This window comes from Plectropomus leopardus, chromosome 4 (genome assembly GCF_008729295.1).
Source record: "Plectropomus leopardus isolate mb chromosome 4, YSFRI_Pleo_2.0, whole genome shotgun sequence".
Lineage (NCBI taxonomy): Eukaryota > Metazoa > Chordata > Actinopteri > Perciformes > Serranidae > Plectropomus > Plectropomus leopardus.
In genome coordinates this window covers 1,891,215-1,910,762 of record NC_056466.1, presented here as the reverse complement: position 1 = coordinate 1,910,762, position 19,548 = coordinate 1,891,215, and the positions used below count along the sequence as shown (strand labels likewise).

The window sequence follows — 19,548 nt, the reverse complement described above, 5'->3', positions numbered from 1 at the left end:
GTTGGTGCGGCGGCAGGCTGCTGATGAGGGTCAGAGTGTGTAATGTGGGTTCGTGACAGGAGAGAGGAGGAGGACGGGGGCCAATATTACAACGTCTGACGCCATGCCAGGTAAAACCATACAATAACTCAATCCGAGGCCTGCTTGTTTTGTAGCTTCCCTATGTTGTCTAACTAGCTACCTAACTCTAGAGGGACCTGAGAAGTAAGCTTTGCACCTCTGTAAACCGCTCACTACACCACCGCTTGAAACTGGACCCACAACATTTCTGGGATGGACACAAAATGCCACGCCGAACAGGGAGGTGAAGCCAAAGAGGGCTAGCTTTGTAGCAGGCATCCGATACGCCAACCATTTGAGGCTTATAAAGTAAAACCGGTGATTCAAACTGAGTGGATCCCTTTTCATTTTTGAAAACTAAAAAAAAAAACTCTTTGTAGGCTTGAATGGGATTTTTAAGCAATCAAGCCCATACCGGATGTGTTATTGTGTTTGCATGTACAGGAATAACCCGCTGATTAACATTTATGTGTTTGAGCATGTAAACACCACATCCTGTTTTACAGAAACCAGGATAATCACGTTTATGAGAATGCAAGGTCTATGACTGCCTTGGTTACATGGTAATAGGAATGGCAGCAGCGAAAGCGTTTCACTTCTGGAGCAATGAGGAGACAGAGTTTGTGTTTCTGTAATGAAAAGTTAAATATTATGGGTAGTTTGGACGGGCAATGCTGACCCATTCGAGTCTGTAGTGGGAAAGTTACAGTATTCCAAAATTAAGGTCATGGTGGAAAATACTGAAGAAACTTCACTACGCGGCCAAACATAAAAACCAAAGAAGCTGCTCTGATCCACCAACTTTTAAGTTCTACAAAATTTTGGACGACTTCCTTGGTCCAACCAGCTTACAGGTGACAGTGGTGTGGACGTTGGCTTCTTGGCATCGGATGCATACACAGATTTCTTGACGGTACTTCTGCAAACCCAAACTGGAAACTCTCACTGAAGTGGTGCTCGTTCTGTTTATTCCTACAGTCTCATGAATGGCTCGACTATGCCACAGAGGCGGTTAAAGGAGGCGCTGCTCATGCAGACATTTTCTCTCCACTCAGAATCAGTGAACTCAATCATGACTATACTCTATCCCACCAGTCACAATCACTGCTCCCCCAAAAAAGTGGGTGGGATATGGTAAGTATTCACTTCCTCCTACTTCTTTTGACATGAAATATTTACATATATTTTCTGAAAATGTCTGATGGGCATTTTGGTGTTTTTTCTCTGGCTTTTATTATATTTTTTATGTTCAAAATGAAGATCTAACTCTGCTGGCATTTAATAGTGCTAAATACATTAAAAGTGAGAGGGGATTCATTTTAAGCCACAATCAAATTATTTTACAGTTACAGGATATGAGAATGTCAGATTAACTTGTATTAACGCTGCAGTAATCAGTACCCAGGACTACTATTTATCTTGTAAACAGGGAATATGAATTACCTGAATTCTCTGTGCTCATTTAAACACCATATCCCAAATAAAACCATAACCGGAATAAGCCTCATAAACAGGTTATTCATGTACATGTTAACACACTGATTGATTTTTCAAGGCTAGCCTCTTGGCTATTTCCTCACCGATGGCCCAGTCTCAAAATCACCGCTCTCCCTTTTTATATGCTAGCATGGGAGCCGGTGGGACGCGACTTTTAAGGCGTAGTGTGGTTGATCTTGATTACTACAGAGGGTAAGGGGGGGGTGGACGAGAGCGGCAAAGGGCGAGGAGAATGGAGGGTGACAAATGTGACTCAGATACAGAAGGCACTGTGGCTCTGTAGGGGGTTTTGGGGAAGCTTCCCCACTTGCCGTGACCTCACTTGATAGGGAGGTGCTGGCAGAAGGGTTTGCGCCCCTCGTCTCCCGCCAAACAAACAAACAAAAAACAACCCCCCCTATTCCCACTTCACTACGCTATGCTCAACTACTAGGCCTGGAGGCAACACATTTCGGGAGAGGAGAGAAAGATGGGGAGGGATCAGCCGGGAGAGGGACAAATGAAAGGAAGGGGTTTCACTGTATGTGTGCGATGTCAAGAGACGTGTGCAAACGTGGTGTCGATCTTCACATTTTCTCAGCTCTGCGTGCTCCTGTTTCGTTCTTTTACAGTACCACAGCGTTGCAGTTTTCTCCTCCGAAATAATACGATGAGGATGCTTATGAGGTCTGCATAGAGTCAAAACACGTGGACTGGGGTTTGTTTTCTGGCTTCTGCGACTGCGAAGAGAACAGTGCGAGGTTTCTCAAGAGTAGCTAGATCGTCTACCGTGTCATGAGCATGAACGGTATGCAAAATAAATAAATATCTGAAACTCTAATTATACTCTGTTATCTATAACTACATCTACTGTATCATATCTAGATTTATATGTTTATCATCTATATTTATCTATGCTTTATCATCTTGTCCTAGAGTTATTGAATATTCAATAATTGTTGTCCCTCATAACAATAAGGATGAAATTATTAGTCCTAAGTGTTTCTGTCCTGTGATGCCTTTTTGTGTCTCTCTGGCAAGCTGAAAGATGTCAAAGCAAATGGACAGAAAAAGAAAGATGAGGAAAGAGGTTGGTGGATACTGAAGTGGGTTTTGGCAGAGAAAGTTTCAGCTTTGCTACAACCTCACGTATGATTGGATCTGTGATTTTGGTGACTGTTCTCTGGTTATCCAGACCTGAGAGAAGGGATTGGAGAGTGGGGGGGTCAGCATTGGCACAGACAGGCAGACAGAGGGACAGGCCGACAAACGGACAGATATGGCGTCTCTCAGGCTATGTCCTTGTTTCCTGACTAGGACTGGACCTCATCTATATATCTTACAAAGACATAGCACGCTGTTTAGACCTGGCATCAGCATCTTGGGTGATCTGATCATAACTGGATAGCACTAAATACTAAACAGCCACCAAGACAAACTTCCCATCTGATCACTTGAGCCACTTGCTGTGGTGGTCTGGGACGCATTTGACCACATGTTTTGTAGGATAAATGCAAAAGAAGTCCTGATGCATCTCTGACAAGAACAACATCATTAGTGCAGGTCATGGTGGTTATTTTGGTGACAGCGCACTAATGCTCTGTAACCTACCCAGTGTATGTCAAATTGGACAAAGTGTTGCGTGACCTTCCCTCATTTTGCCCGATGAAAGGAGACGCTTTGTTAATATTGACAGCAGCATTTTCAGGTGTCCTGACACAACTGCAAAGTAGCAAGCATGCTACAGAGCAGCTAGCAAAAGTGTGGACGCAACACCTGTTTGTGGGGCAGTAATGAACTCTGAATATAAGTGGTCAGCTGAAGACGCATGAGAGGGACAGGCATAAATGGTGATGTTTTTTTGGTTGTCCACTTGCATTTGGATCACCAAAGCATATGCTAATACCAGGTCTAAACAGGGTCTAAGAGACAATCTCAAAGTCAAGGGAGGATGGCTGATTTTCTAGGAGTACATCATCGAATTCTGCTGAAGGACTGTTCTGATTTCAAGGATCCTTCAAACTCTACAGAGGACAGAGTCCTTCCTTCTGAGCATTTTCAAGGATGCATGTGAGTATCCTCAGCGGGCATAATTATTTTCAAATGATTTGCCAGAATTGACAGCAAACCTCTTCAATGACACCTGGGCACTGGCCAACCTGGTCTAATGTAAATTCACTGAAAGCTATGAAGTAGTCTTGCCTAGCCTCTGTAGGACCAGACTTGGAAGGAACCATCGTACCGAGGAAGCATCCTTGACTTTGAGAAGCAACTAAGGTCTCACTCCAGGTCTACAAAACAGAATGTGGCCCGGAGGCTGTCCTGTAGAGGGGGAAGGCAGGGCGGATTATGTGCGCTGATAACTTCCCCCCCTGGTGGCAAAAAAAAAAAAAAGAGAACACCACCATTTAATACTGACTGACACCAACACTGTACCACCAATACTGTGCTGTCACTGCCGGCAACCGATCGCACTACAAAACTACAGAGCCAGACAGGGGGAGAAGATTGAGATTCGTAGTTTTTTGGCTGCAAGTGGAAGAATTCTTGGTTAACCTCAGTAAAACAGGCTTGTCTGAAACCTCTGCAGTGTAAAATGCAGACGAACTCTTCCACATTCCAATAATCTGGTCTACCCCATCCTCTGACTTCTTGATCTTTGGGTTGACAAGAGCACTGACCCCACGAATCATTACAGGTCAGGTACCGAAGCATCCCTGACCACCATTCTGAACAGAGAGTGTATCTTAAGAGTTGCGTTACAACACGCAACGCTGCTAAGTGAATATTCCCAAGCCATCGTTGCCCCGAAACGTTGCAGGAAGGCATCAGGAACCCGGTAAACGTCATTGAACGGGGGAGAAGGGGATAAAAACATAACGGATGTAAACAAGATGGACATAGCATACTCCAAATAACATGACAACAAATCTACAGCAACAGTTCCATCAATCAATCATCAGTATCATCATCATTGTCATCGTCATTTTGCATTGACATTGATATCATTATTCATAAGACTATCATCATTAACAATAATAAATCAAGTGTGGTAGAAGTCCGCTTCTTTCCGCTCTTTCTCCCTCTTGTCTCTCAAGCACAACAGGAAACTTTAATCCTGCAGTGTCTTTTAACAGGTCGTAGAAACGCAGCTTTTGAACCAAATCGGCAGAGACAAACAAAACAGCCGACTGTCAAAACCTGTTTCCGGTAAAAACTAAAAATTACATTTGAGATGTAAGAGAGAGAGAGAGAGAGTCCGAAAGAAGAGAACTTCTTTTGTAAACCTAAATGCAAAGTTTCCTATAAAGCCCCCAGGTCCCACCCACACCAGTTAGATTTCCTCTCTAGTATGTATTTAATCAATCATGCAGGTTTCCATCAAATTTTGGACTCCGAAAAAGATCAAAGGAGGCTGAGCGAATGCAACAGAAGAACCAAGCTCCAATGTCCGAAGAAGAACAAGAAGGAGAAGTAATTGATAGAAGAAATACTGAAGAAATTAGTCTTTTTCCCCATCCCTCCTTTCCTCTCCTCCGCCCCATTCAACCGTGTGATGTCATTTCCTGTCAGGTCATCTTGAGTAACCGAGGAGGAAGGGGCTTGACCAAGTGTCCGACTTCCTTAGTTATCTGAGCCCTCCCCACGTGCCCCCACTCCCCTGCACTACCACCACCGCCAGACAGGAAGTGATTTCACACCAGTTCCGTCAGCTTTAAGTGAGTCTTTAACAGTAAACAGAGATGATAAAACTCATCAAATATCAGCCAGCGCTGTGATTGGCTGGTTTTTGCAGTATAGGCGGAGCTTCCTGGTTCTGTCCCTTGGAAAGGAAAAAGGTTAAAGATAAAGTGGTTGTTCTCCCTTTTTTTTCTTTTCATTGTTTGTCACGTAAAGTTTCATTTTGTTCTTCATTGTTCAAGTTTGATTTTCTGGAGGCATAGCTTGGCATGTAAGGGTTAGGGGGTCCTGGCTTTTTGTTAATTTATTTTTCTTTATCTGTTCGAGGAGCAGAGTCAAAGCATTGGACTCTGTGATCAGCTCGTTTTCAGGCTTTTACATCAGCGACAGATGACACGCATCTGACCAAACGAACCAATCGCGCGACAGTCTGGGAGAAGTGCTCTTATAGGCCTCATAAACCGCGATCATCCCCGGCGGTTTCACATGCTCCTCCCTCGCTTTTTTTTTTTGTTTGTTCCCACACCTCTCTCTTCCTCCTGCAGCCTGGCCTCGCTGGTCAAGCATAGAATTCTGGGAAGTGTAGTTCTGAGACTGAGAGAGGCAGAGGTAAGCTGTGCCCGGGCCTCGCCCTGGTCGTCTTGGCTGTCTCTTTTTCATTTCATCAGTCAAAATCTGAAAAAGGTGATTTGCAGCACCTTCACCCCTCTCCCCTCTGCCCTTTCCTCTCATTTAGAGTTCGAGGGGTGAAGGTAGAGGGTTCGGAGGGCGTCCAACCCCACGCAACATTTTTATCACCTCTGCTTTATTAAAAGTCTACATATCCAAGGCCAGAGCACCGGAGCTGCTGTTCTTCTCCTCTCCTGCCCTTATCCCTCGCTCCCTGTGGTTGCTAGCACCAGTCATCCTCGTCCGTCTCACTATAAGGTTCATGCAGGCCCTTGCGGGGCCCTCGGACATGTGGGGGGCGGTGATGCGGATGAGGGGGCACCCCAGGTGGCCCCCGCCGATGTGGGGAGGGTGAGGATGAGCGGTAGCCATTGGGCACCCTACGTGGATGCGGGTGAGGGGGCGGAGGGGGCCCGTGGCGGGCAGTCCTAGGTGAACGTGGGTGTGGGTGAGGATTCCCCCCATGTGGGTGTGGGTTGCCGTGGGAGAGGCTTTGCTCGTAGGCGGGGGGCTCATGGTGCCGCTCGTACTCGTAGTCACGCTCGTAGAAGGGCCCGTCGCCCTCCAGGCTGTCCCCAGGTGGAGGCCCGCTCCAGCGGCCTCGGTGAGGGGACCTGGGTGAGCCGTGGAGCGGCGAGCGCGGGGACTGGTGCCTAGGGGAGCGCGGCGAACCGTGCCGGGAGGAGGAGCCCCCGTGGTGGGGAGAAGCTTGGCGTGACGGGGGTCTGTGGTGGTAGCCTCTGTCGTGGTCTGGTGGGGAGAAGTGTCGGGGAGAGGGCGAGCGCAGTCGGCCTGGCCCCGGGGGGCCGTAGCTGGGCTTGCGGACAGCGGGGGAGTAGGTGACATGTGGACGGGGGACGGCAGGGGTCTGGGGCAGCTGGCGACGGCCTCTCCTCGGAGTGCTGGTCCCCGAGGTGGAGGGGACCGGGCTGCCGCTCACCGAACTACTGCCCTACAGCAAAATGTAAACAAGGAAAATCAAAACGCACCACAACAACAACAAAGACCAGAATAAAGCAGAGTGGTGGACAGATAGATAGATAGATAGACAGATAGATAGATAGATAGATAGATGGATAGATATATAGATAGATAGATAGACAGGCAGATAGATAGATAGATGGATAGATATATAGATAGATAGATAGACAGGCAGATAGATAGATAGATGGATAGATATATAGATAGATAGATTGATAAACACCATTGAAAATCATTCAAAACAGTGATGAGGCAAAAAATTGACACCAAGAAGCCACACGTCACATTGAAGAAAAATGGACAGAGAGAGTGATAAAGAAAAAAGCATAACAGAAAAAAGAGAGATTGATATCCATAAGTAGGTGTAGGACTTTGTGTGAACTCCTACTGGATGAAAGAACAGTTGCTGTGGGTGCAAAAAGGCAATATCACTATACAAATAACGAATAATTCACCTCTGCGCTCAGCTCCTACCAACAGGTGTACAGGTTCAAAAGTTGTATCAAGCGTACGACAAAAACAGCTCACTTGATGACTTATGACAGCCTACTGAGACAATAAGAGTGAGAATAATGTCACGTAATGTGTGATGTTAAGTACCATCAGCACTTAAGTGTCCATCCTGAGAGCACAGATCATCCTCAAAACTATTTAGGCTTTTATCCAACCTGTATTATGTAAAACAGTGATACTCAACTTATGGCCTAAGGGGCCAAATCTTGTCCCTGATAGGGTGCAGGATGTCCCCCAACCATTCCCCAATTCATTATAAAAACAAAAAGATTTGTATTTTTAGTATACATAAAATGCCAGAGTCCATAAAATAATCAAAACAGAGCTTGTTTATTAAAAAAGTGGCAGTTGAGGATCCCCTGCACCCCCCGACAGAGGTCCTAGCTAAGCCCCTAACATCCTAAAATCCTAGAAATGTCCTAAAATCCTAGAAATACCCTAAAATCCTAAAAATGTCCTGTAATCTTATAAATGATTTAAAATACTAGAAACACGTATGGGGCTGCTCCGACTGGCCTCCTGTCACTTTGCAAAAGCAACCGCCAAGTAAAACAAGTTGAGTATCTCTGTTGTAAAATATATAATGTCATCTACTTATATGGAATTGAAGAAAGCATAAAAGAAAGACAGTGTAAAAAGAAACTTTTCTTTTGACTTAAAAATGTTAGTTTCAGGGCTGCCCTCAGAATTTGATTTGGCTGAATTTGAGTTAATTTTGCAATAATAAAAAAATAATACACTTTTTTAATCAAACTTGATCTTAATTCAGTTGTACATAAATAAATAATAAAATTCTACAGCTCAGGAACTAACAGATTTAAGTGCACTAAGTTTATTAGATGATTAAATTTAATTTAATTTAACTTTTCTTCTCAAATTCAGTCAACCAAATATTTGAAGGCATTTCGACAATTTTTTTTTTTTTTTTTTTTTTTTTTTTTTTAGTCTACAAAACATCCTCGAGACTATCAGGGCTTTTATCCAACCATGCATTGTGTAAAATATATAATGTAATTATATATATGGAAATTAAGACGACAGAGCAGGAAAGACAGTGTTGGACAGTGTTGGGAATCTGTGTCTGTGGAGCCCACCTGTCTGTGTCCTCGTCCATCAGGCCCCTCGCTGGGTGAGCGGGACCAGTGGCGGTCGTGGGGATGCCTGTGGGGGTAGTCGTGCCTGTCGGGGCCGTAGCGCTCCTTATCCATGGAGCTGTGATGGTGGTGGTGGTGATGGTGGTGGCGACGGTCCTTGGTCCGGCCGCGGTCCCGCTCGCGCTCCTTAGGTGGAAGGTCGCCCGACTGCGTGGTGGTGCTAAGGTCTGTGCCCAGGCCTAGCAAGGAGATGTCTCAGTTTACATTTGTAAAAACAAGGAAACTCGTTACGTCGTCAAGATTTGGGCTACCTGAGGTGAGGAAGTTAAGATTACAACCCCACACGTGGATAGTGAAGAGAAGATCCTTTTAATGAAAAGCAGGTCACAAGTGATTTTAATGAAACTGTAAACAAGCTTAAAGGGACAATTCAGTTTTGGTGTGAGTTAGTGTGGGAGATTTAGTGCTAAAATCACCATAACGAAAAACTCAACAGTGATGTCTGTTTCTAGAAATCATGATCAGGTTAGTCAAGATAATCCACAGACTTTGTTGTGAGCAGTTTCATGTAGGAACTATTTTATTTCCCCCAAACTACACCTGTCAGCCGTATCAGTTCACTACGTCTCCACATTAATGTTTACGTCATGCTTCACGAACCCTGAGATCTTCCGCTGCTGCTCTTTTAGCTGCTCAAAAGGTCACAACAAAAACCTCTGGGGAGGCTTCGTACAGCGTCAACGCCCGAAAATCGTGAAATATTCAGCCTGTAACTATTGGACTTGTTGGCTCAGGGGACAGTTTTAAAAAACCCAAAACATATCTTTTTTTTTCAATATAGCCCATAACTCCAGCTGTGTGTGTTTATTATTGTATGACTGTCTCTGATGTTTTTAATGAACGAGTGTTGTACAGTTGTACGTTTCTTTCGTTCACTCTTCGCTGTGTTTGTTTCTGCTGCTGAATGTGAAGCACTTTGTGCTGCAGTCTATGCATGAAAGATGCTTTTTTAAATAAAGTTCGTTCATTCATTTATTCATTCATGCTGTCATGAGCTAGGGCTGCAACTAAAGATTATTTTCATTCTGAATAATCTGTTAATTATTTCCACAACTTATCTTCAAGTCTATGAAATAAACAAACAAAAACAAAAGTCAAAAAAACAAAAGCTTGTCATTTACAATCATAAATGACAATAAAAAGCAGAAATTTTTACTTGTAAAATTACAGAAACAATTAATCTATTACTAAGATTGGTAGTTGATGAATGACTAGTAAATTAATCGACTAATTGTTTGGTGAGCGTAGTTCAGTACAAAGAAATAGTTATCTTGAGTAACAGTGACATGATTTGATGTTGACTTTTAGAAATGTATTTTTTGGCACGTAAAGCAGCAGAAGCAGAGTGCCACCTCGTCCCATTAAATTAGAGAGAAGGCAGACATCTCTACAGCCGATATCTCCAACACTTGACTGATAGATAGCTACAAGTAAGAGGATAATAACACATATTTGACTTTTTAAACAACTGAAATCTGGTCCCAGCTTCTAAAGAAACTGACATTAAACAGAAAAAGGAAGAAAAAATCCATGCAAAGATCCAAATATGGATAAAAGAAAACTAATCACAAACACCATTATCAGTACCGAGTCTGAGAAGCAGAGCGAGTCCTCTCCATCAGATTAGAGAGCTTTCCAATTTATGAAGAGGATCTCGAGTTTAACTGTGGCAACGCTGTTGCATTTGTTTCACGGCCGAAGCATGCAATTTGCACCCGCAGTCAGTGATGAAGTGGACAATGTTCGTTTCAAGGACTTTGTGAAAAAACTCGGCTCACATAAAATGTAGTGAGTATGATGACTTCTCTGCTCTCTCAGCTCAATAAACTGCAACTATACCACAACGTTACGTCATTACGAGGCAGCTAATGCTGCTGTGTGCTTTATAAACTTACAGAAGTTTAAAATCGTGGCTACAATAAATGTTTCAAACTTCACTGTCTAATTTCCAAAGAAATCATAACATTTATCATCAGTCAAATGCTTTGTCGAGTCACTGATTTGGGAAAGAAAATCTTAACCCCTTCCTCAATTTGTGTCATCAATGGACAAAAAAAAGCTTCCATAAAAATATGATGCTTTTATTTTAAATATATATATTGTAAACTAAATGCTAAGGTGAATTTCTATTGTCAGTTTTTGACAGTCTTGGGAATGTCAACTGTTAGAAACAACACTGAATTTGATGCGTTTTTAATTATTTGTGAAGTACAAAAAAACAACAACAACAAAAAAACTGTGATACCTTAGAGGTCAAAAATATCTTAAAACTGCTATAAAAATACTATTTACTAGTATCATTTTCACCTTTCACTGAGTTAAATCTTTTAACCAACTACAGTCATGATCATAACTACCAAATATTAATTCTTTTTTCAGAATATTAACCCTTTCGATGCCAGTTTGTGCCACATAATGCTTGTCAGGTGTAATGTAGACATTAAGAGCAGTTCAGACTGTCGCCGTCCACTCTGAGCGACTCACCCGTGTCAGCGTCGGTGTATCTGGTCAGGGAGCGCTGTGAGGCCCGGTGACTCCTGTCCCTGTGTCTGCGTCCTCCTCCGTGCCTCCCCTCCTCAGACACCACCCTCTCCAGGGAGTAGTCGTCCAGCCGCACGCCGCGGCCCGAACGGCCGTGGACCAGGCTGGAGGTGGAGCGACGCATCGGACTGGTGTCGGTGATGGTCTGTGAGGACGAAGGAGAGAGCAGAGATACAGAAAAAAGGAGGGACAGAGAACAGAAGGAAGGAGAGGATGTGATAAAATGAGGAGAAAAGAGATTTAAAAAAAGTGGGAGGGGGGAGAAAGAAAGAAAGAAAGAAAGAGAGGAAAAGGAAAAAAAGTGAGATTTAATGCATTCTGACCGGTGGAGCCATCCTCAGCTGTGAGACGCTCGACACACACTTTTCTGACTTTTAATGAATGTATGACACTATTGTCAGATTGTGCATTTCTGTGTGTTTATGTGCAAACTGAATGAAAATACGGTCAGACAGGTGGGTTAATCACACAAGGACAAGTCAGGTTTTCGGTTGCATTTTGTTTCAATAATATGAACATTTTAAGCTTTTCATGTTGTCCTGTGTGGCGACCTCCACCCATCTGATCTAAAATAAATCTGACCCGTTTTAAATCATACATCAGCTCACTGTCTTTGCATTCAACTAGCTCGACCCACAGCACCTGAAATCCCTGCTAAGCCTTCAACAAGCACATGTAAAACCATGCTTCTTCACCAAGACGTGGAGGGATGAAACAGACAAGATAAACAGGGAACCGACAGGAAGAGAAGAGAAGGGGCAGAGAGACAGAGAGCAAGCATGAAGGAGGGCTGTAGAGACCATGCCTCACATGCACCCACTGCACTTTTCCAAATGGCAGCCAGATTTCATTTAAATCACTCAGGCTGGAAAGCTTTTTACCATCTAGAGTTCAAAGTTTGTACATCACCAAACCAGCGAAGAAGAGCTGCGATCTCACGAAGGCCTTGACATTAGTGTTATTTTTCTGCATTTATTTTGCCAATATTCAAAATAAACAGATTTTTGTTCTTTATTCGAAAAAAGGAAAAACAAAAATAATAATCTCAATTTAAACTTGAGGAGATTAGAACGAGTTTTAACACATAAACTGACACAAAGTGAAACAGCAGAGAAAACTGCTGACATCATTTAGGGACGCGATCCAGGCCTGTAATCACCTGAAGATCGAGGAAACATGCGCTGTAATTATCATTATTATCATTATCATATTATTAGGGGATGGGTGCCAGGGGATGTGTGTTATATATATATATATATGTACACATATATATAGGTATTGCTGTCCAACACAATGTAAAACACTGTGAGATAAATCAAATATGGCAGCCATGTGGATAAGGTAAACTCATATTCCACAATCTTCGAGCCGGGTCAAAACGCTCTGCATGAACCCAACAGAGAAATCCTTCAGAACTGATTATTATTTTTCAACAATATTTTTTTTGAAGGGTTTACATGTTAAAATCATATCTGATACATCAAAGCCAGAATCACAACTCTCTTGATCAATGCAGTTGGCATTAATTTCTAATTTAGAATATGTTGTTATACTTGTCTTGGTGACGAGTGCATTGAGGTATTCACTGATGGCCTTAAAAAAATCACAGTAACTCCCTGTCCTGTGTATTATATCCAGGGTTTCCACACATTTTTAAAAAACATCATCTTCAGACAAAACTCCAGCTAGCTGGCATACGTGAGACAGAATGCAAGAAGAACACGAAGAAATGTACGTGATGGTAAACAAAATATTGTCAAATATCAACGAATATTATAGATACTCTACGTCATCAGCGCCAGGAAGTAAATTTGACGTTATGTTACATTATGTGGGAGGTTATCCATGAAAGATTACTGTAAAAATTTCATTACACACACAAAAATTCCAGATTTTTCCAGAACTTCCAATAATTTTTTACTCATGACTTTTCCAGGCCTGAAAAATGTGATTTTGATTGTGAAATTACACAATTTTCCAGGTTTTCCATGACTGTGGGAACCTTGTCTATACTGGTACTGTATGTGCATTTATGTAGAGAAATCAAATATTATTATATTATGATATTGATATTGATATTATTATATCAAATATTATTCATTTTTAACCTGTTTTTGGCCATGTCTTTGCATCATGGCACTCCACAGATAACATGGCAGGTAAACAGTAAACCACAGTTAATCTTATGAAGGAACTCGCTCCATTTACACATTTTTTTCTGGAACCAGTCTTGATTTTCATGCTGGGTTCATGATCAGGCTCTTGTGACCAGGACGTGACCCTGCTGACACTCTGAACCCCTTAGAGAGCTTCACATCACCCTGATGACAAAGCACACGTCAGTCTGCAAGCAGCAGGCCGGACAACGACTCAGACAAACACGAGAGAGGATTCACCGTCCTGACAGCAGCTGCAGCACGCACGCACGCACGCACGCACGCACGCACGCACGCACGCACGCACACACACACACACACACACACACACACACACACACACACACACACACACTCCAAGCAGCCTTACACAAGCCATGCACGCCCTCTGGGTTGCTGGAAGCACAGCACCACACATGTTCACACACTTAATATGTAAACACACACTCACACCGAAAAGGACGTGTTACTTTTCAGATTTTCTGGGCGTTTATTTTGGAATGACACGTAAATGTTTCTTTCCAAAATGTTGACAACAAGCCTCACTGTTCCACGTGTTAGAGCTCTACACATGATTTTGTAAAAGTAATCAATGACTTCTTTAAGATCAAGTATTAGAGCCACTGTAGGAACACAACAACAATCAATAAATATGTTTGTTAAACTACCATGCGTGTTTATTGAAACCTCTGTGCATCAATCAGCCTTTCTCGCCGCGCCATATTATTAACTAGAGATTATTAACTAGAGATCTAGAAATCCATTGTTGCACCATTACAGCTTTATACTTTGAGTTAGATGTATGATTTTATTGTGATTTTTCAAGAATTTTTTCTTGTAATCTTGAATATTTAGGTTATTAAGTTTTTATACCTTTACTTTTTGACTTAAATCTCAGAAATACTGAGGTTATTTATCAGAATATTAATGTCCCCACTATGCTGTCATACTACTTGACTTGTCTGTGTTTTCAGTCTGCAGTTTGACTCCCAAATAGCATTTCAGTCTAATTATTTTTAATTAACTTAATTATAAATAACTGGACGAAGTGGGCGGGGAGGGGCTTCCCTGCTTAGGCTGCTGCCCCCGCGACCCGACTCCAGAAAAGCAGAAGAATATGGATGGATGGATAGACGGATTAATTATAAATAACTTTATATACAAGACGCTCAACTCAAAATGCAGGAGAGACTTAAGAAATAAAAAACACGTTTAACGCATGAACGGACAGTTGAAACAACTTGAAAGAAAAAAGGAAGAAGGAACTTATAATGCTTGTTAATACTACTTCTACTACGAATATTAATACTAATACTATTGCTAATAAGTGTGGTTTTAGAGACACGCATTTGTATGACTTTGCACAAACTTTACAGACAGATAGTTGCTGTTTCGCTGTGTTATTTTGAAATAAAGTCAGTCTAACATTAAAAAGGTATAAAAGACATTCCTGAACATATCAGATTTAGGTTATGATTATATACACGTGTGTCGACACAAACTGTTGTCTGAATTCATTTTTACATTACACGCTAAGTTGTAACAAATTACACGCTGAAAAACTACAAAAAACGTCATCCAACTAAAGAAAGAAAGACGTGTAACACACGGCCACTCTCTATCTGTCCGCCTTTAACTTTTGCAACACTTTTGCTTGTCAGTACAACACTTCCTCTCCATCACAGCTCTGCCACATCATGCACGACTAATGACATGCCGGCACGCTGCCAAACCCCCGTACAGGCCAACAGTCACACAGCAGGCCAGTCCATGCTTTCATCAAACACTGTTGACCCGATCTGCAGCAATGCGACAGACATGTAGCACACACACACCTACAGGAACACACACACACGCTGCACACAAGCAGAACTCCACTGAAACTCATCACAGAGAACAAACGATGGAGAGCAGAGCGACCTCAACATGAGCAGACACGGGAGAGAGAGAGAGAGAAAGAAGGAGAGACGAGGACAGCTCAAAGAAAAGCTGACAGGAAAGATAGAAAAAGGAGGAGGTGATCAAAGTAGATCTGAGCTGTGACAGTTAGGCCACCGTTGGTTTTAAAGAGCTTGAAGCACCAGGTGGGTGGGGTTCACTGCATCAGCGCAGATGGTGTCTGTTTTTAGTCGCAGAAAATTACAGTTAAATGACATCCGGGCTGTCAAAACAGCAAACCATAAAAGTAATATGCAAATATTTGATTGAAGGGAAGAGGGAGGATCACATAAAATATGAACATTTGTCTCCTGCAATAACTGTGACACAGCACAAATTCAACATTTGCAAGTCAACTCATTTATTCCTTCCAGTATTTGGTGTTAAAAGGACTTCACACATACTGGATGTGCACGGCTGCAGACATGCTTGCAGGAAAGAACTGAGTTTGCACACATTTTTGTCAGGTGCTCTTTGTGTTTCACTAGATTGTTTAAAATACGTGGACATAACCTGAAGGTTGGAAAAGTGAAGCTGATGCATTAGTGCCTTAAACCTGCATTCTTGCTAATGCCCAGCAGGGAGCGACTCCATTGGTTGAAAAAGGAAGTCAGATTGTGCACAAGTCTGTGCGTGTTTTTGACGTAACATGAATTTAACCAACCAGAGTGTCATCTCCCATTCCCTTTAAAAGCCAGGTACGCCTGCACCTGCTGAACTGCTATTTGGCAAATTGGGAGCAGTTTTCTGCTCAGAGTAACGCAGTAAGAGCAGTAATGTCACTGCAGAAAACATTGTAGGATATTTAAGCAGCAAAACTAAAAACTGTAGTCATAAACCTGACAGAGGAAACAGAGCTAAACTTTTAGCTTCTGACATAATCAGTGAAGTTGGGCTGCTGCTTATTTGTAAATGTGCACAGCGTCTCTCTTAATGTGTTGTTGCTCAGCATCTCTGCTCTGCTCTCTGCTATGTTCACATTTTAGAAATTATAGTTAATATTTCCCTCATTAATGATTCATTATTTCAGCCACCTGCAACCTATCCATGCGTCCCTGTGTATGTAAAAATACTGCAGACCAGGTTTTTGTTTGTCGATGGTGCAATCGTTTTCTGCTGCCTCCAAATAGCAATATATTCCAACAATGCACCTTATCACACAGATGGCTGCAAGTACATTTACTGCTTACCCAATGTGGTTGCTGACTGTGAAAATGATGACTGTGTTGGTATAAAACTGGGAATGACAGTTGGGCAGCGATGTGCGCCACTTTGTGCCTGGTGGACCCAATGATTAAATAACATCCAATAAAATACAATAACAATAATATTTATGGTCTCAATCTCTAATTACAAGTCTTCATTAATACAGCATGATTTTCATTTTGTAAAATATTACCCCATTTGGTGTCAAATAGACAGGGCGTGGCTGCCTTGTAACCAACATGCTGCTACCATGGCAACCTATCATTCAGAATAGAGGCATAGCAATGCTTACCCTCTCTTGCTCCACGCTCTCGTTCAAATACGATCGATACAGGCACCAAAAAACTAAAATGCCGACAGCCAAAACGCCAAACTTGGGCTTTAAAACCACATCATGATGGCTGTGTCCACTTTTCTACAGTCTATGGTTTTACTAGACATCCAACACTTTTTATAAGTGCACAGGAAAAGAGGTATGACTGAAAACACAAAGAGAAATGTTTTACAAAACCTGAGCTCATACGGGCTGTGCAAGTGTGTGCACATCAAACACTGAAGTCTGACTGACTGGTGAGGAAACTGCTCGCCCAACTTGCCTTTCCTGCTCAGATGTCAAAAAAATCAAAAGAATGCACAAATGTTGAATAGCGATTGATAAAAGAATGCAGAACATAAAAAGTATTGAAATGACTGTAATACTAAATTGTCTCAGAGATTAAAAAATTTAGACCACCTGACCAGCCAAACTATCACCACTAACTGCAGTTCAACCCCACCGATATGGTGCCTCTTGCTTTGCAAAACAACCAGCAAACTACATTTTGGTGCAGATCCAGTTTGAAAAATGACTGAAGGAGAGACAGAAGAAAGAGGAGGGAGAGAAAGAGAGAGAGATAGAGAGGTACATACACTGAGGTTATTTCCGCGAGGCCTGTGTCTCCTCCGCTGCAGAGCAGGCAAACACAGAGATGATACGTAGAGCAGAGCAGTGTAGCATACACACACACGCACGCACGCACACACACACACGCACAGAGCAAAGGCCCGACAAAGCATAGCCGCCAGGACCGAAAGAAAAGAGGCAGAGAGACAGAAATGAATAAATGCATAAAGAAAATAAGAAGAGGGGATAAGGAGGTTATTTTGAGTGGATAAATATGTTTTGGAGGGAAAAACAGAGGGAGAGGGATGAAGGACATGTAAAAATGGGAGTAGAAGATGAAAGGAAGAATGAAAAAGACAGTACGGAGGTAAAAAATATGAAAAAATGAATAAATAAGTGATAAAGGGGGACAGAGAGAAAGGAGAAAGAGAGAAAGAGAACTCGGTTAATTTAAAGGAGGCCAGTGCACACACATAAGAGCGAGGTGGGTGTGCCAGTGAGCGAGAGAGGACAGAGGACAACATATGATGCATGTCCATCCACACACACTCATACACACACTTACCGAAACAGCATGAGCTCTCTGTAAGGCAGAGCAGTGTTAGAAGGCAGTAAGTAACAGTGCACACACACACACACACACACACACACACACACACACATATATATACTGTATACACAACACCCACAGAAACACACACACACAGACATTTTCTACACACCCACAGCAGTCTACTTGTGTTTATGTTGGTTTATATTTACTTATATTAACACTAGTGTTCAAAACTACAGGTACAGGCTGTGTTTGTTTTAATGAGCGTGGAGTATCAAATGAAAATATAAAGATCAGTAAAGAGTCCGGATTATCCGCTCAACATTTAAAAAGACAGGAATCCAAAGAGTGATAGCTAAACTGCAGTCTGAGAATATTTGGAAACATTTTTTGTTGTGCTGACTCTGCACTACAGACTGTATAAAAGAAGTGGACGAAGCCTACGGGTCTTAAAAGTGAAGCCAATGCTGAAGCGCCTTAAACCTGCATTCTTTCTAATGGCCAGCAGGGGGCAACTTTACTGTTTGTAAAACAAAGTCAAATTTTACAGAGAAAAGGAAAAAAAGGAACCGTCTTCTTTCTTGTTTTATTATGTCAATCTCAGTCTTCTCTACCCATGATATTAATCTTATCAATTCTGGTCTCCCTTTCCCACCAAATTTAACATGTGCACACAGGTTTTTTTTCAAGCAAACCCGCTGAATACAGTCAATAGACTGCATTCCCAATGCCAGTGAACTCCCCACCATTGCATATGAGTCTGCCTTTCTGTCAGCTTTTGTGTGTGTGTTTGTGGGTTGTTTTGTTGGTGTGCCTGTGTGACATCAGGGACAGGCCGGAGAGCAGGTGAACAGTAAACAGCAGCAAGGACAGAGGTCTTTGAAAACTTTTTAGTGGTTTCTTCTCTTTATATATCTCTTAGTTATTCAGTCTCTCTTTCACACTTGGTGCAGATGTATTTGGATCAGTGTTTTAGCGCGGCTCAGGAGGCGAGGGACAGTAATTAGCAACGGTGCATCACTGCATCTTGTCAGTTATGGAGCTGAAATTACCGTATTTACTCAGATGTTGTGTTTCCGTCAATGCCAATCAGAGTTGGAGGCAATAAAAACCCGTGTTTCGGGCAGAGTCATTTGACCTGGGTGCGAATGCCGGCTTTAGAGTAAAACACAAGATAAAGCAGAGTATACTTAAGTAGCAGGGTGACCTGTCAATCAGGATGAAGGCGCAGCAATGAGTAACCACGGCACTGTGAACATTTAAATAGCTGTACACTCGTTTTGGGTGTTGACCCTCTTTGGTCTAAAAACTAAAACACACTTTCATAGTGTGTCATATCTAATGGAAGCTTAGACTTTGGTTGCCTAAAATACCTTGTTCATTGTACCTAAAGGAGTTAGCTGTTCCTTTTTTTCAGTACACTATGTACATTCTGTTTTTAGACAGCTTTTCATCTACCAAAATTACCATCCCAATTAACACCATAATTAATATCATTTATGCATGCACACTGATATTTAAGATAGCTAGTGCTTGCTGATCCACAGTCAGATCCACCATTTGCCTCAACCATGCACCGCCCTCTCATCCAAATATGGTAACTTTTGGCTCAAAAAAAAAAAAAAAAAAACAAGATGGCATGAGCCAAAATGCAAAACGAGGCATTAAAACAGTAGTCCACAATTCAGTGGGTGACATCGCCGTGGCTATGTTCACTTCTTTTATACAGTCTGTGCT

The 19,548-nt window shown here is 42.2% G+C and overlaps 1 protein-coding gene across 9 annotated transcripts in view; it reads right to left on the bottom strand.

The window, feature by feature from the left end:
- Positions 1-1,269: 1,269 nt before the first annotated feature.
- Positions 1,270-19,548, bottom strand: part of cacna1ab (calcium channel, voltage-dependent, P/Q type, alpha 1A subunit, b) — a 126,950-nt gene continuing 108,671 nt past the window's right edge. For 5 of the 9 annotated variants that reach the window (XM_042485644.1, XM_042485651.1, XM_042485649.1 and 2 more), the window contains 4 exons: positions 17,285-17,320; positions 11,019-11,220; positions 8,475-8,713; positions 1,270-6,838 (listed from right to left, as the gene is read on the bottom strand). In XM_042485644.1, the coding sequence (XP_042341578.1) occupies positions 6,110-6,838; positions 8,475-8,713; positions 11,019-11,220; positions 17,285-17,320 (1,206 nt within the window). In that variant the 3' untranslated portion in view covers positions 1,270-6,109. The remainder of the gene's footprint in view (positions 6,839-8,474; positions 8,714-11,018; positions 11,221-17,284; positions 17,321-19,548) is intronic. The other 4 variants (XM_042485650.1, XM_042485652.1, XM_042485647.1 and 1 more) reach the window with 3 other exon arrangements.